Source organism: Brienomyrus brachyistius, chromosome 7, assembly GCF_023856365.1.
Source record: "Brienomyrus brachyistius isolate T26 chromosome 7, BBRACH_0.4, whole genome shotgun sequence".
Lineage (NCBI taxonomy): Eukaryota > Metazoa > Chordata > Actinopteri > Osteoglossiformes > Mormyridae > Brienomyrus > Brienomyrus brachyistius.
The window spans coordinates 30,420,697-30,438,298 of NC_064539.1; the positions used below are offsets into that span (position 1 = coordinate 30,420,697).

The 17,602-nt window shown below is 48.2% G+C and overlaps 1 protein-coding gene across 3 annotated transcripts; it reads right to left on the bottom strand.

Annotated features, from left to right (window-relative positions):
- Positions 1-909: 909 nt before the first annotated feature.
- Positions 910-16,005, bottom strand: LOC125745896 (tight junction protein ZO-2-like). 3 transcript variants are annotated; one of them, XM_049019159.1, is made up of 23 exons: positions 15,878-16,005; positions 11,394-11,469; positions 11,099-11,223; positions 10,892-10,994; positions 9,913-10,726; positions 9,628-9,731; positions 8,525-8,678; positions 6,424-6,535; positions 6,196-6,314; positions 5,997-6,081; positions 5,506-5,656; positions 5,202-5,310; positions 4,874-5,093; positions 4,410-4,594; positions 4,181-4,276; positions 4,021-4,100; positions 3,729-3,939; positions 3,520-3,620; positions 3,089-3,310; positions 2,903-3,010; positions 2,264-2,542; positions 1,912-1,997; positions 910-1,692 (listed from the first exon to the last, which is right to left on the bottom strand). In XM_049019159.1, the coding sequence occupies exons 2-23, from the start codon at positions 11,436-11,438 to the stop codon at positions 1,521-1,523; spliced, it is 3,681 nt and encodes a 1,226-aa protein (XP_048875116.1). In that variant the 5' UTR covers positions 11,439-11,469; positions 15,878-16,005; the 3' UTR covers positions 910-1,520. The 3 variants fall into 3 exon arrangements, 2 of the variants coding, with proteins under 2 accessions (XP_048875116.1, XP_048875117.1); XR_007398801.1 differs by having other exon boundaries at positions 1,630-1,692; positions 1,912-1,993; XM_049019160.1 differs by lacking the exon at positions 1,912-1,997 and having other exon boundaries at positions 1,516-1,692.
- Positions 16,006-17,602: the final 1,597 nt, after the last annotated feature.

The window sequence follows — 17,602 nt, forward strand, 5'->3', positions numbered from 1 at the left end:
GGCTTCAGGTTCTGCTGACTAGGATGTTTGGTATGGTACGTCATCGTCCCTGCACACATCTACTCTGCACCGGAAAAGTGTCATGGAAGCTGGATGAACGTATTAATACACAGTAACCCATAGCAAGTCCCAAAAACAAGACCGTAACACTGCCGATCAGGATTCCGAGACTTCTGTAGGCCTTCTGCAAACTTTTATCATAAAATAAAAATTAGAGGGACAGCTGATATTAAACCATATAATAACTTCGCACAGCTTTCGCCGGATTGAAATTTCCACTTTTCGTCTGGCAGCCAATTTCAACCAACTGTGGAGAATAGGAATCGACTATTTTTAGTAGTAGATGTGGCTTGTTTTACCAGCAGTGAATATTAGCCAAAGAATGTCACCAGGATACCAATGTCTTCTGTCATGGGGCACGATTTACAGTTACACACTGGGGAAGCCCCATGATTTCCTGCCATTTTGACCATACTATCAGTGATATTTACAGTAAGTGCAGCCTTGTGCAGGTTTGAATACAAATTTACTTAGACAATGACTGCCCCCCTGGTGGCTCACTTCAAAGCTGCCTGCCTACATCCAGCTAAAGCAGGACGCCTGAATTCTGGTCCTCGATTCCAAATCCAAGCCTTCTTTTCAGTCCTCCCAGGTAGTTTAGTAAATACCGAATCTGATTGACCACAGAGGCTTCACATCTGATTCAAGGGTGAAGGAAGGTTGGAAAAACAGCAGTGCGAGGACCTTTTAGAATGTGATTCGAATAGCCCTGAGCTAAAGTAATGACCTCTGACTGCAGCCCCACTCGACACTGCCGGAGATGAATGATTCATAAGGACGCATCTGCAAAGCATACTTCATGTCTGCATGACATCGCTGCTAATTGAAAATATTAATCTTGTAACTGCGTAGGGTGACAAGTGAATTTTTTATTAAGAACCATCCCTGGAATCAAGAAAATGTAGTTAAAGTTGACAATAGATATGTTAGTGGTGGATAATATTCTACAAATGTAAAATTGTCAATTGTTCATGGATAGTAGCTGCATCACATTTACATGATCATTCCTCATGACAGCTCAATGAAATACATCCCAAAATACTTCAGATACTGAGCTAAGGGCAGAAAGGCACTTTGACAAGAACATCATGGTGTAATGACAAAATGTTAAAAATTCATATGAAACTGCATTTGACATATAACATGCATGTAAAATGTGGCTCAACAGGTTTATTTAACACAACACATAATGACTGATACATACAAGTCTGATTAAAATAATCTCTTACGTAAGTGATATAACAAACTGAAATAAACTGGGATTTGTTCCTAAAGCCCATGGCTGTTTCCCGAAGAATTCTTAACGCGAAGTCATTCGTAAGTTCTATCTTTTAACACAGAACTTACAAACGATGTTGCGTTAAGAAGGCTTCGGCAAACTCAGCCCAGATCTCTTCTCCTGGGGTGGAGGAGGTGGAGTCCAGTGGGCATGACCTGCTAATATTGGCTGTAGCTTCCACCTACAGCTCTGTGTCCTTGTACTTTTGCGGGTTGTAATAGCCCTTCCTCGTTTTCTCAGCCAGCTGCCGCCGGTACTCATCCTCATTGTCATCCTCACCGTGGAGGTGTGCTCGGCTGTCGGCCTGCATTGGCTTAGAGGGCGGGGCCTGGATGTCCAGGTTCGAGCTGGAGCTGTTGGTAAAGTGCTAGCTGTTAGCAGGATGGACATGGTGGGTACTGGGGCAGACTTAATGGAGGACGAATGACAAGGCAGCAAAGCAGGAGACAGGGTTAGAGTTAGGGTCAGGGTTAGGTTTAGGGTTAGAGTTAGGGTTAGGTTTAGGGTTAGAGGAATAGTGTCAGCAGTGGGAAAAAGCAAAGGATGTCATCACCAGGAAAGCCTTCTCTTACCCTATTGGCTGAGGTCTGCTGTGGTCTGGTTTTGGGCCTTTAATTGGGACTGCATAAATATCTGGATGCTTTTGGGCTATTTCTATCTGCGAACAGGATGTTTGTATGTTATAATAGCAAATACACAGATAAGAGCACCTGCAAACATGCTTAAAGAAACAGGCAAAACAGGAATATACCAATACCATAATGAAAAGGACAGTCAATACAGCAGTACGAAAAGCAGAGAGAGAGGCCAGTGCTCAGTGAGTAACTGCGAAGAGACAGAGAAAGGCAGTGAAGAGTGCGGTTCTCAGTGAGTAACTGCACACATACGACAGCGAAGTCAGTGAGGAGCGTGCGGTCAACTGACCCTGGCGTTCTGAGCCTCCTGCAGCTCCAGCATCCTCTGTGCCCGGGCCAGGTGGTCCAGCTTCTCAAAGGTTTTTACTTTCCCCAGAAAGGACTTCTGAGAAGGATCTTCCTGGTTCCCCTCAGAGTCGGTGGGTAGGTCAGTGGCTGCACGGGGGACATAGCTGGGCTTCTGTGGAACTGGAGGTGGAGGAAGCTTGGCACCAGTGGGGCTACTGGGGAGGGAGTCATAGGCGTCGCTGTGGGGGCGTGCAGCAGGCTCCCGGGGCAGTGGCCGCGCCTGCAAAGGGCATGTTTCAATCCAGCTCTCAGGCAATGGGGCTCTCATATAAACACACCAGATTACCGATTATGTGATACTACTACTAATGACTAAAATAAAAAAATGCACTCTTTCCTTCAGATAATCTGTGTATATCCACACAGATCAGCTGCATCTCTGTGCATCTCAATCACTGAGATAGTGGTGATGCAAGCAGATCAGTTTAGTTACGCTTTCAGCCCTGCTACTAAGAAGGGCCGTGGCTTGGGTCCGGCTTGCATAACTCACCATGGAAAACCGTCAGTTTGCAGTATGGCTTGGTTCTTGGTGGCAGTAGAAAAGCGGCATTAATTCACTGGAAGGTGCTGAGGCACTCACCTTTGGGGGTTCAGGGACGAAAGAGGGGGGTGGGGTGGGCTCCCTCTGCAGCTCTGGGCTGTCTCTTTTCTTCGTGCGAGAGCGAGGCTCTGGCGCCGGCCGCTGCGCCTAGGTGGGGGGGGGGGGGGGGGATGGTGAGAAGCAGGTGGCGCTGTTGCCTGCAGCGATGGTCGGCTGACCGCTCACCTCATCCGGAAACACGGGCTCGGAGGAGCGGATGATGGCAGACTCTGGCAGCTCGTCCAATTGTTCATCGAGTTCGTGGTCAGTGTAAGCCCCGCCCTCATCCGCCGTGTCGTCGTAGTCGCTGATCATGCGGCTGTCCATGCTCAGGTAGTCGGCGCCCATAGCGGACAGGTAGGACATGTGGTCGTCCTGGAGATCGACGTCCTCGTCGGTACCGTCCACCTGAAATGAAGTCGAAAAGGATCAGAAGACCTGTTGCATATATACACCCCCACACTTAATACACCCCATACATAGCCTATACCCCAAACACACCACCCACACCCCCCACATCAAATAAATCCCATATACACCATCTACACCCAATATCCACTAAACACACCAACCATACCCTATTGACACCAATCATGGTGTGGAGACACACGACTCACTTTTCGCTCAAAGACCCACACGGCACGTTCCTGCTGCTCCAGAATCGAGTCCTTCACACTGCCGTACCATGCATCATTGGCAGCATTAAGATCAATGGTATCTGCAGGAACAAGCATATAGGAAAATGAGAGGTAGCCAGGTCATCATGAAGTCTGCGACTCGGCTAAACACTCTTGGCCTGAGACTGGCAGGTAGGATGAGCACCAACCGGTGAAGAGGTGTGAGCAGGTCTTCCTCAGCTTCAGTGCCTGTTCATAGAGCTTGCGGGCACTGCGGTTAGAGCCGGACATCAGCCTCTGACGCATCGTCTTAACAGCCTGCTTGCTCTCGGGGTTGAAGAAGATCACAATTGGGTACCACTGCGTGTAGTTAAGCGTGTCCACGGCCTTGGGGGTGACGTCCAGCAGGGCGTGCTGGTTCTGCAAGCAGAGGGAAAGTGAGCAGGTCTGCAGCGCCTCCATGTGTACACAGCAATTCCAACAGGGACGTGAAAAGTGCACCTGTTCGATGATCAGTCGAATGGTGTTCAGCTTCACCACCCCCGATGACTTCTCTGACCCGGCATCCTTGGGCTCGGTTTCTGGAGAAACACGCAGACGTGAAGATGGACGCGTTTCCTACCTTCTTACATACGACGCTGAGAAGAGGTTCTCCACTCACTTGCAATGGCAAACTGATCTGGAAGATCCGAGGCCAGCTTCTCAATGGCGGCGTCAGCAATGGGCCCAAACAGCACCACAGGACGCTTAAAACCAGCTGGAAAAAAGCAGACAGGGCAGCCTTCAAAAGCTTCGAACAGTATGGAAGAGTGCTTGGAGGCTAGGGGAGATCGGGAGGTCCAGCACTGCACAGTGCAGGCTGGTGTGGAGAATCTGCGAGTAGGACTCACCCTCGCGTAACACCACTCTCTCGTAAGCGGGGAAGCGTGTGAATACAACCGGAGCACTTAGGTCCTCCCGGCTCTTCCGGAGATCCTTCTTCTTAGCTGCCCTCTGACCCCGCAGCCTCCAGAAGTCCCCGCGGTCATTGCCCAGTCCCCTCTGAGCATTCTGCACATTGGCCATCTGATCTGCCCTGTGGGTTGTGACACACCAGAGAGCACGAGAACTATCTGAGTAGTGATACACCCAACACACACAAGCGCGTGACTCCACACAGCTCACCGGCAGACTCACGGCCACACACGATGGTGCACACAGCTCACCGGCAGACTCACGGCCACACACGATGGTGCACACAGCTCACCGGCAGACTCACGGCCACACACGATGGTGCACACAGCTCACCGGCAGACTCACGGCCACACACGATGGTGCACACAGCTCACCAGCAGACTCACGGCCACACACGCACCTGCTTTTGCTGGGAATAATGCCCCTGTCCAGAGGCTCATTGTCCCTGCCCAAGCGAATCGCCAGCCAGTTTCCCAGCTTGCCATTGTACAGGGTGTCCACCACCTTGAAGATCTCCCCCCTGCTGAAGGCCAGGCTGTGAGGAGAATCCTTCTCAAATTCAAAGTGTGTCCTGATGTAGAACAAGTCCCCTCTATCGGAGTCTATGATCTCCTGGTACACTGTAGCAGAGCAGAGAAACAAAGCATTCCCTCATAAAGACAGGGAGGGTCTGGTAACACGGCACCTCCAGTAATGTGACAGTCGGCTTTTCCTGTTAAGATGCCTACCATCAGGTTTGCTTTGGGCCAGGATGGTAACGGTCTCGCCCCTGGGGATCTCCAGCAGGTACAAGACGGCATCTTCCCGCACCATTCCCCGGAAGTCCATGTTGTTCACCTGGAAAGTGAGCAAAGAAATGACACACAGACACCGGAATCGTCCCACAGCCGCAGGAATCGCAGGCATTGAATGTTCTCCATTATGCAGCTATGTCCATTTCAGACACATTACTGCTGCTACCGCTGCCCTCCCTGCAGTGCGGCTGTGCTCTTCTGCACAACTGTGCTCATGCTCCACCTTCTTATGAGGTACCTTCAGTATCTGATCCCCAGTTCTGAGACCCTCCCTCTCCGCGGCGCTGTCCTCCTGCACGCCGGCAACGAAGATGCCCACGTCACTGCCTCCCGCGAGACGCAGCCCTACGCTGTCGGCCTTCTGGAACTGCACCATCACTGTGTTCGGGCTGAAAAACCAACACACCGCAATGTTCCTCTCAGCGAGCACTGGGTGCTGACAGGTCAGCACAACAGCTCAGGAGAGCATTTTCAGTCTTGTGTTGGGTTGGGTTAGTAATATACAACTTATATACTGGTATTCCACATTCACCAATATATTTGACCTAAGCCTCACGAAAAAACCAATAACTCCTTCAAACAATACACTCCATGTGATACACTGGCTTCACCCTGACTATCCTAGATATGCAGATCTTACAGATCATAGACTTCTCCTTATTGGAGTTTACCCCCAACTCTCCTACTGCAGCCCCTTCCAGTACAAATGTCTACAGCTTATTTATTTACCCGTATGTTTCCTCATCCTCTGGATTTGGGTGGAGCTCCATCTTTGTTGAACTGCTGACCACTGGTGCAACTGCCATAACTGGCACTGGAAAACAAATGAAGTATACTGGGAGAACTGGAGAAGGAGCCAGCACAGCTTTAATCTCACTGCATGTTGTGTCATGCTGTCAGAGGAAGGCGCCGGAGGCCTGTCGGTTACCGGCAGGCTCTGCCACTCGTGTCTCCTCCTTCTCGGGCAGTTCGGTGGGCTGCTGCTCCAGTGCCCTGAACGGGGTCGGCAGTGCGCCCATCTTGGCCAGCCGGCCGGGGGGGTCCTCCCTGGGGTCAGTGTAAATGCTCATGTCACCTCAAATAGCCTTTAACAGCTCCGATCTTTCCCAGACCCCCAGTGGGGATCAGGGATACAGAGGGCGCCGTGTCCCAGTACCTGGGCTTCTCTCGCAGTTTCTCATTGGACGAGTGTGAGGAGATGTCTGAGTGGGCGGCGCCACGCTCCTCCTGGGGGGAGTAGGAGCGATACGACTCGATCTCCGAAATGTCTGCGGCCAACAGGAAAAGGGAGCACCGTTACAGGAAGCTCATTAATCGCCCTCTTCATTCTCAACAATGCTGATCTGGCCCACAACAGTAATGAGGCTGTGATCCTCCACATTCCCACCCCCACCCTTTCCCATAGGAGCCAATGAGAGGACACCAACAAAGCCCCCCCACAAGGGACAAACCAGAACAATTCACAAAACAGCATTTTCTTCATAACAAATCTAACCTGACAGAAAATACCATCTGTGTATCCCATAAGTGAGAAAAGGCAAACAATTTCACATACAGTTGCAATAGGATATATTCAACCCAGTCACCTCTAAAAAGACAGTGATGGGAATTGAGGTTAATGGAAAATAAACAAACAAAAAATACTTATTGATACATACTTTAGTTATTTTGAGAAGATAAGATGGACTTAACTTTCGCAAAATCTTTTCACCAATGTTCACGTGCACTAACCTCCAGTTTCAGTACTTCAAGGAGCATCCTACGGTTTTTATAACTGCTAATAAACACTGCCAGTAAGCACTGACAAGCTTCCTCCACTTCCTCGTTAGAATCTTTGCCCATTCTTCATATATAAAAGCCTGCAGTTCTTTGATGTTTGATGGCTTCCCTGAAGCAACTGCCTTCTTTAAATCCCACCAAATATTTTCAGTGGGACTGAGAAGGGCAGTCCAGTATATTCCAGGATCTAGGTTAGCTTGGAGGTGCGCTTGAAATCATTGTCTTTTTGGAGAGTACAATCATCATCAAGGTTCAATTTCCCAACAGGCGGCATCATGTTGCTCTTTTAAATGGCCTTTTCATAGGAAACACCACCTCCAGGGTCCCCAGACCGAGAACAGACGGCCCCCCAGGGCTGTGCGCTCATCTCACTGCTGTTTTCTCTGCTGATGCGTCACTGTGCTGGCCAACACAGCTAACACCACCTTGTCAAATTCACAGATGACACAGCAGTGGTAGGTCTAATCAGTGCCAACGACGAGACTGCATGCGGAGGTCAAACATCTAGTGGACCGCTATCAGGACAACAACCTCTCTCTAAAAGTAGAGAAGGGGAAACAGATGGTTGTTGCCTTCAGGGAGAACTCTGCTGCCCTCTCCTCCTTGAGCATCAAGAGCTCCACTGTTTATACAATGAGCAGTGTGAGGTTCCTGGAAGCATACATGGCAGACAAACTCTCCTGGACCCTACACAGCACCTCCTTCACTAAGGACATCCAACAGAATCTCCACTTCCTACGGAGGGTGGGAAAAGGCCAGACTCCCCACCTCCCATCTTCACCACGATCTACTCAGGTACCATGGTGAACGTCCTCAGCTGTGGTATCACCGACTGGTGATGGTGGTCATCATCCATTTGACCCACTGCCATCCACTGTTATTGCCTCACCACTTACCACAAACACAGGCACTGTACACATGCACACTGTCACTGTGAAGTCTACAAGTTTATATATTAATTCATTCTGGTCTTGTTTATATGGGCACTGTTCTGTCCATCATCTGTACTTTACTTTGGAATTCCCCAATTTACTGTTCTGACATAAATCATCGTTTCCCAAGAGAAATGGAATTTCAATGCACTGTGTACATGCATATGGATGTGATGACAAAGGAATCTGTCTTGAGTATAATTTGTAGCTATAGAGACTGACAACACTTGGATGCAAATCAGCTTCTGCAATTCCCAGGCACAAGGTGAGTGTTGCAGCCACTGCCTGGCTTCTGAAGCTCATGGCAGTTATGCCTTCTTTGGAGACTGCAGGTGTTTCTCAAAATGCGTACTTGACCATATTTCTGTTATTGTGAATCTGTCTTATGTCATCTTCCCTTGCCGAAGACCAGTTCCAGTACTAAGAAGAGATGTAGAGGACGGTAAAACTCCCTGGATGCCCTGACACAAATATGAAGGATACATCAGTTGCATCCTTGCCAAGCGAGATCAATGTATTACAAGCCCGAGCTCCGGCAGAGGTTACCGTCGGGCTCCGAGTCGCTGTCGGCCAGGTGCGGGATGCGGAGCAGCAGCTGCCGGCGGTCCCTCTGAACCAGCAGCCGCAGCTGCCCGCGGGACCTCTCCACCAGCTTACCAGCGTCAGTCAGGGACAGGTTCTCTGTCACCGTGCCGTTAATCTGCCGGGAGAAGCAGGGAGTGGACCACACAGAAAGCCAAGTTATCCAAAGCTATCAGAATCCACACTTACACACTCAGCTTCACCCCTGAAAGACTGAGTCAGAAGCCAAACGGGGAGGAGTCAGAAGCCAAACGGGGAGGAGTCAGAAGCCAAACGGGGAGGAGTCAGAAGCCAAACGGGGAGGAGTCAGAAGCCAAACGGGGAGGAGTCAGAAGCCAAACGGGGAGGAGTCAGAAGCCAAACGGGGAGGAGTCAGAAGCCAAACGGGGAGGAGTCAGAAGCCAAACGGGGAGGAGTCAGAAGCCAAACAGGGAGGAGTCAGAAGCCAAACGGGGAGGAGTCAGAAGCCAAACGGGGAGGAGTCAGAAGCCAAACAGGGAGGAGTCAGAAGCCAAACAGGGAGGAGTCAGAAGCCAAACAGGGAGGAGTCAGAAGCCAAATGGGGAGGAGTCAGGGACAGGTGGTGGGGTGGGGCAGAGCCCACTATACATTTACAGTGTGCAGGTCAGTTGGGGGGGGGGACATCAGGGACAGTGTCAAAAGCACAGCTAAGATACAGAAGTAGGAGTATATTAATTAAGAGGAGGTCATTAATTACCCTAAGAAGTGTGAACTCAGTATTATGAGCTGGGCAAACGCAACACTGAAATGGCTTCTAAAGATTATTAGTGGCAAGACTGCAGTGCAGCTAGAAGGCAACTACATCTTCGAAAAGTTGTGCTGTGTGTCGCCGATTAGAGATTGTTCTATAGTTATTAGAATCAGAAGGGTCAAGACCTGTTCTGTTAGTACTGGAGTGACTGCTGCAGTTTTTAGATCAAATGGGGCAACGCCATGACAAATACGGCATTGCAGCATCCTCAGCGCTAACGTGTCACTTTATAAAAGGCTGTAAGTTACCCATGGGGCCCTTCAGAGCCAATACTCTGGATTCAATATTGCCATACCTTTAAGATGATGTCACCTTCCTGCAGAGCACCATCCCTGCTGGCCAGACCAGTACTGGTCATCTCTTTGATGAAGATCTGACTCCCCAGCCGAAGCCCATACTCTATAAGTGAAGAAGATTAAGGTTAGGCTGATTTTTCTTAAGGACGACGCAGTTAACCAGCTTCTTGCTTATGATTTGCTCTCAAGGACAAAGAGATAAAGGTCATAGAGTAGAGTTCTCTGCTTGACCTTATTCAAAGGTCCAACAGCAGCTTCCCACCCAGCACATGCAGCTTGCGTACCTTCATTTGGTCGATTCTTCAGCAGGACAACATTTAATGGTTTCTCCAGTGGCTCGTGGACACGGCTGTGGCTCGGCGAGGGGGAGTGGGCCTGCAGCTGGTCTCTGCTTCTGCTCCTCATCAGCCGTTCTTGTGGGCGGGGCGAAGGCGAGCGGGTCTGCAGCTGATCTCTGCTTTTGCTCCTCATCAGCCGTTCTTGTGGGCGGGGCGAAGGCGAGCGGGTCTGCAGCTGATCTCTGCTTTTGCTCCTCATCAGCCGTTCTTGTGGGCGGGGCGAAGGCGAGCGGGTCTGCAGCTGATCTCTGCTTTTGCTCCTTATCAGCCGTTCTTCTGGGCGGGGCTCGTAAGACTTGCGGTCGAGCTCTCGCTCGTAGCTGGGGTCACGGCTACGAGCCGGGCTGTGACCGCGTTCGATGGCCCGACCCCTGCTGTGGTCTCTCCGATAAGGCCCCTCGGGGCTGGCTTCTCTGTCTAAAGAGCGCCCCCTGCTTCTGTCACGATAGTACGGTCTTTCTGGACTCAGATCCCGCTCCAGACTCCTACCTCGACTGCGATCTCGACCGTAATCCCGGTCGCGGTCACGCCCTCGGCGCTCTGGGTATCTAGCCTGTTCCTTTTCTGGACTATGCTCACGAGGGTAGTCTGCATTGCTGCTCTGAGCGCTGTACATGCTGTGGTCGTCATAGTCGTAGTCTCGGTCATGGTCATAGTCTTGATCACGGTCATAGTCATCAGGGTAGTCAGAGAGCCTCTCGTCATGTGATTGGGAGCGCTTCAGTGCACTGGGTGCTGCTCTCCTGGGTCTTTTCACCACCTATATGGGTCAGAAAGACTGGTATTTAGGAATCAGTAGACACACAAGACGCAGGTCCGCTTAAAGACCAACATGGCAGATGTAGGTATAAACACAATATAGACACAAATAAAAGATCGACAAATCATTGAAATTGGTTTTAAAAAAATTGGTTTTGACACTCACAAATTTGGCCACTTTTCCACATTTTCGGAGTTGTTGCACAGCAAAGGAATGCGGCACATTCTCCATGGGCAAGCCATTAACCAGGATCACACGGTCATTCTCACTGCCAGGGTAACACAGTCGCACTGATGAGGATCAGTAAGGTGACGGACCTACTGTTCCTGTACAGGACTGGTGAATGATGAGTGGCGGAGAGCAGGTACATACAAAAGTAGTCCATCGGCCGGGCCCCCCTGCAGGACGTCAGACACGATGATGGACGTCTCTCCAGTGTCCACCATGGGATTGTCCCGGCCCCCAGTGACAGCAATTCCAAAGCCCCTCTTAGAGTCCTTTAATGGTGGGCAGAGTGAGAGATAGAGGGTGAGTCACACTGGGCACAGCCATGAGATGCAATGATTCACGAGATAAGTGTCAATATTTGGCATCTGACGCAGTGTTGCATACAATATGCACTGGATTTGTGTTCCAACAAAAAAGGTGCATTATGTTCATCACTCACCCTGTGCACGGTGACAGTGAACTGCTCCCACACAATCTCCTCCATCGCGAGTGTCGAAAGGGGATAGATTTGTTCACTGCAGGGAGAGATTTCTCATCAGGGACACACTGTATTTGCAGCCTATTCCAATTAGAAGCTGTAACCTCCTCCAACTTCAAATATAAGTATGACAAAAAGCACAAGGCAGACACACAGACATATGCAAACACCCTACACTCTCCGACAGACTTCAGCACTGCAGGGAAACGGATGCGAGGGACACCAGCCTACAAATTTGGAAAGTTAAGGGCCAGAAAGTACAAATCCAGACCAAGGTTTTGTTTCAACCAATCAGCTGAGTACACTGTAATTGTGACTCTTTATACTCAGCTGGTTGGTTGAAACAAAAGCTTGGTCTGGATTCGTACTGCATTCTGAGAGCAGGGCTCCTTACAGCGGCTACTGCTGACAAACACTGAAAGAGCACAGAGTGAATGAGACCCCTCTGTCCCCACGGACGTGAAGCCCCCCCTTCCTGCTCCTTCGCCTTATTCTTAGGATCCTTCAGAACACAGAAACTGGACAAAGATCCCGGAAACCAAGCCTGAGGACCAGTGAGATGAGATACCCCATGTCAGGCTTTCGGCCTACCCCAGAGGGGTCTGGCCCCTGAAGCAGGCCCCTCTAGCTGTGTGTGTAAGTGAATCCCATCACCTGCACTGCACAACACTGCACTGACCGAGCAGCTTGCTAGCGCTGGATGTGCAGGCTGTTACACGGAGAAGCTGGAATGTGAGTGCAGACTGCGATGAGGGCCTGAATGACCACACGCCCCCCACTAGGGTATCAGTATCAGGATGCCTAAATCGCAGCGCTCGGTTTGAGCTGGATTGGGCGGGGCCTGGGTGGGGGGAGGGGGGCTGCAAGTTGCAGTAGAGCTTAACAGAGGGAGAGGTATAACTTAATGTCACTGTTAGTAGGCAAATGCTGTAGGTGGCCAGGACACAAGTAAGAAAACTCATAGTGGTTTGATTTAGCTCACATTCTGCTGAAATAGATGCAAGTGCCGAATGCGCTCAAATGACCATCAACTGGATCAACAGGAGGCAGGTGATACTGTTTAAGGTCCCTGCTCTCCTATGATGCTCAGATCACCATGGACATTCCCAACCTTTCCATACCGGCTGTGAGAAGAAACCATACCGGTGACTAAAACACCAGGTGTGGAAACAAACAGTCATATTGATACTTCATTCATCCCTGTGCAGACAAATATATTATCAATTGGTGAATTAATTAATTGGGACCAAGTATAGCAGAATATATGCAACTCATCTAAGAATCCGAATCGTGAGTCGATTCACTATAAACTATGTCACGGATTTTGTAGGGTGGGTTCAATATCAAATGCCAATCGTGACCTTTACTCTCAGGGAAGTCTGAGCACTTAGAAACATGTGTTTTGGGAGTGCCCTCCTGTCCATTTGTTCTGGAAGAAGATAGTAGGCGTTTTATCTAACTGATTGGGACAGAGATTCCTCTGCGTCCCAGACTGCTACTGTTCTTGGATGATGTGGATGTAGCATTGAACAGAGCAAAACATCGTCTATTGTTGGCGGGCTTGACAGCAGCCAAGAAACTGATTGTTCAAAGATGGATTGCGCCACACAATCTTTCTCTAACAACATGGCTACAGAATTTTCAGGATGTTCTCATGATGGAATTGTCTCCTGCCAGACTACACAGGGCTATGATTTCATCTATTGAGTACTGGGAAAAGGCTGCTGCCAAGTCGTTATATAATGCATAAATGTATGAAATGGCCTTCTCTCTCCTGATGTAAAGAGGATTGCTTGTGAGACTTCTTTCGGGGAGGGTTGATCTGAGGTACAGGGATTTCAGGGCTACCAGGGGTGGGCTGGGGAGGGGGGGAGATGGGGTTGATATTTGTTGTCTATACTTTGTTGTAATCAAAATGCGCTAATAAAAATTTCTTTAAAAAAGATGCTAGTGCATTAAGAACATGACTACTTCCATTTATCATCTCTAATAATTTTTTTATCATCTATGGTATTTATATTTACTGTGCTTTTGTTTTCTATTCTCATTTCTCGTTTTTGCAGCATCTGAAGTGAATAATAGAATAATTAAATTTTATACTGCACATATGACAATAAACTGTCGGAACTGGATTTTGTCCAATTCCACACGTGTGAGGAATGCAGAACACATCACCGAACACGTGATTCATGTGCCAAGCTACACCGCTCCAAGAACACACTACAGATCCTGTTCTCTGTTCATGTTCAATGGTAGCATGCAGGGGTCACACCACAAAAGTGCATGTGCTCCTCAGGGCTGTACTAATGGTTCTGGCCCGTCACTGTAACCAAAGCAACCAGAAATCTGCCGTCACACCTCAAAATAAATACCTAAATCCAGGAAACACAGTCGATATTCAGTGGATCTGGGACCTGTCACTCCTGCAAATTTTTTATCAGCAGTATGAAAATAATCCATGAGTGTAATAAGGTACTAATAACAGGGTTATTCCTGTCTGTCTGTTAATAACACTGCCAAAGATATTGAAGTTGTAAGATCTTTTAAATGTTGGGGAACATATGTTTAATGAGTAAATAAAACAAGCTGCTCATTGACCATATCTGGGCCAAATCCAAATTAAAATTAAAGATGATGCAGGGTTCCCTAAGACGGGCGCCAAACGGCAGCAACTGAAACAGAAATCCCCGGTCCAATGGTCCAGCAGCATATACAAACAGGGGCGTGGCCAAGAGCTCCCTACAGCACAATGACAGCATGAAGCCAGCAACGGACCTCATCCTACGCCATCCTCCCTAACAGCCATTGGCTGAACACTTGGCAGTAACAGACATAAAACGTATGAAAAACATAAAAAGTGCTGGAGATACTTAAAGGACACTTCCCTGGGGAGTGCCATCACACCTCCTGAACGAGCAGCTTAACCCCCCCTGCTCGTCGCCAAGTCTAGGTTAAGAACAGCTGAAGTGTTACTTTCAAACTAACTGCTCTCATTCCTTCCAGCAAGGTGCTCACAACATATGAAAGATGGCTGGGTGTCTTTATTTTGAAGTCTTATGTTCCATCCAGTCCGACAGGTTCTGATGTCTATTTCATTGACATTATGGTTAAAAGGTACCTGCATGCACCTTCATCATTCTCTTATCAGCCCAGTACCTTCACTAAAGACAAGCAGCGCACAGTGAATAGAAACATTAACACTGAAAGTAAAACGCTATACAGCTGAGTGGATAAAACATAACCAATAAAAATCAACATTGATCAGTTTAAAAATCCAAAAATAAGGATGATTAAATAGTCGATAGGCGCGAATGGTGTGCCTGTGTGTGTTTATTTGTCAGTTTAAGCATGTCTCTGCGTGTGTGCGCTGCAATGGGTTGGCGCCCCATCCTGTTCCCTGCCCTGTGCCTGTAGCCTCCGGACCACTGCGACCCGGAATAGCAGTTTAGCATTTTCAGAAGATGGATGGACAGGTAATATTAGTAGATATGGGTATGGCCAATAAGGATGTGCTGATCGATACTGAAATGCTGATGCTTTTGATCTCAATGTTTTATTTTGAAAATCGATTCTAACGGTTAAATACTGGGTTATTTTACCTGGTAATTTAAATGTTTAATGTTTATCCACCCCCCGTCAATTTTACTGACAGGATTAAGTCAGATACCAGTCATATCCGGATCCAGTACCGGACACTGGCATTGGATCAAATCGGATTGAGAAAAAGATTAGTGGTACTGTCCATCCCCAGCCCCATCCCCTTGGGACACTGGCGTGCTCAGTCACAAATCAGGGTCAGTCAGTGTTTTATTTAGTCGGGCCCCAGTCAGCCAGTCCGGCATGTCAGCGGTTACACAGCCGCTGGGCGCAGGCCAGTCAAAGCCCCTGTTCTGCCGTGTATTTCCAGGCTTCCTCTTTCTCTCCATGGTAATAAAGGCATGGGGGGGGGAAATAAGTGGCTACATTCCGTACTTCCCGATTAAATAAGGCCGTAAACACACAACTCGGTTTTTCTTAGTTCTGTTGTGATGAATAATACATTAATCACTTTTATGGTTAATCTCACTGATCCACGCGTTCAGGTTTTTTTTTGGCTTTGCAATGAATTTAGTCAGTATGTGGGAAAAACGGCCGTTCACACGTATATCACAATCCACCGGCCTACGGAAACTTAACAGACGCGACTGAAGTGACTTTATTTTATTTCATTTTACCAGCCGTTTGTGACCCGTCAACAAAGTGACCAGCGTCTCGTCGCGGAGGTGAAAGGAGTCTATGGACGCGTCCAGCTCGCCGGAAGCAGCCTGGCTTCCAGGGTCTGTCCCCGCTCGCATTTCTCATTAGCGGATACTGCATTAATTATTAAAACACATCAGAAGTAGCGCGTCATTTATCGCGTTTCGCCTACACGCTACATTACAGCGAAAAAAGTTTAAAAGACATACCGGAGAGGCACTGAAAGCCGCAGGTTTCCTCGGACGGCACCCGGGCCAGGAGCCGCACTTCGCGCGAAATGGCAGCGCGGAGGCCCAGCGGGGCGCGGCCCCGATTCCCGGAAGCTCGCAGGTGTGTGTAGGTGCGACGCTGTTTGCCCGCGGTGCTTTCAGATGTGACCCTGCCGGTAAAGGCTGATCACCCTTATTGTGTCCGGTTGGTACGTTCAACGGCTTCTGAAATACTCCGCAGGGGCTACAACAATATTTATATTAAAAAAGAAAAACAAAACAGAACAAATGACGATCGCACAGGTAGGACAAATAGTGTCCTGTCAACAGGCCTAATTGCAATTGATTCAGTTTCACGGTTATGTGTATCGTACTTTTATATTATAAATCTATTTATATTTTTTTGTGTCAGTGTCAGTAGAGAAGATCAGCGGGAGGAGCCGACCTAAGCCGGCTGGACTGGTTTGTGCTTGTGGAGCCTGGGGCAGCATCCAACAAGCCCAAACTCATCTGGAGCTCCGGTGCTCAGATACCGGTGCTGCTGCCAGCGGGAGGCGTTTGCAAAATGATATGTGACGAATCCCTACAGTTACTTAATTTTGTTTCTGGACATGGTTATTCTGTCCCTGTGGCACACACACACACACACACACACACACACACACACACACACACACACACACACACACACACACACACACGGGGAGAGAGAGAGAAGGATTTGAAATGCCTAATGTTTTCTCAACTTCCTTGCACAATAAACCCTTTCTAATCGTCGTTATAGCACTCAACCATAAATGTAGGGGTGGCTAAATGCATGTATATGGTCTATACCCACCTCTAAAACTTGGATTTACTGTAAACTCACATAAAAATTGTATGTAGTATCACAGTATACCAACCTACCTACCACCACACTCAGCGTAAACACTCATGTTTGCAAACATTTTTGGTACTGGACCAAATCTGATCGGAAAGAAGATTAGTGGCATCATAACATGTTTGTGAAGTATTTCAAAAGATCTGACAGGCACACAACGTCATTCTTCTGACTGATCCACTCTCGGTTACTGCTAATTGAAAAACTGTGAAGTAAACTGTGTAAATAAAATACTTCTTCATTTGGAAAATGCAGTATGACCTGCTCTGATTTAGTTAATCCTTTTCACCTCACTTTGAGCAGAAGTTTGCTAGTCCTCTCATTCAGTCAGATGTCAGTTTGCAGCTCCCCAGAAAACAAACCACCAGTTTACTTGATCAACCAATAGAATCAGTGTGTTTTGCACCAGCAGAAAGAGGGAGGGGGGGGAATGAGACATACTAATTATCAGAAGGTTACTGGTTCAATTCCCATGGGGGTGACAGAGTGATTTTTCACCATTATACTTTGTAGAATTGCTGGATGGATCAATTGCAAATATAAATGCCAATAACTTTGTTTTACCCAAATCCTCTGAATCCTAGTTGTGACACGTAGCTATGAAACTATACCTATTAATTTATTGCACATTCGACTTACATGCCAATTTGCATAATGTTTCTCCAGCAGTCAGGCAGTTAGCTGCATTGATTATCTTCATGTCCATGTCTTAATGTGACCTTTATATTCTCTTTAATAAGTTCTTATTTGCACTATGATCAACACTTTCTGTGACATAACAGTAAGAACCACAACAGAAACAGCAGTGGTATAAGTAAGAAACTATTATGTAATGTCAAACAGAC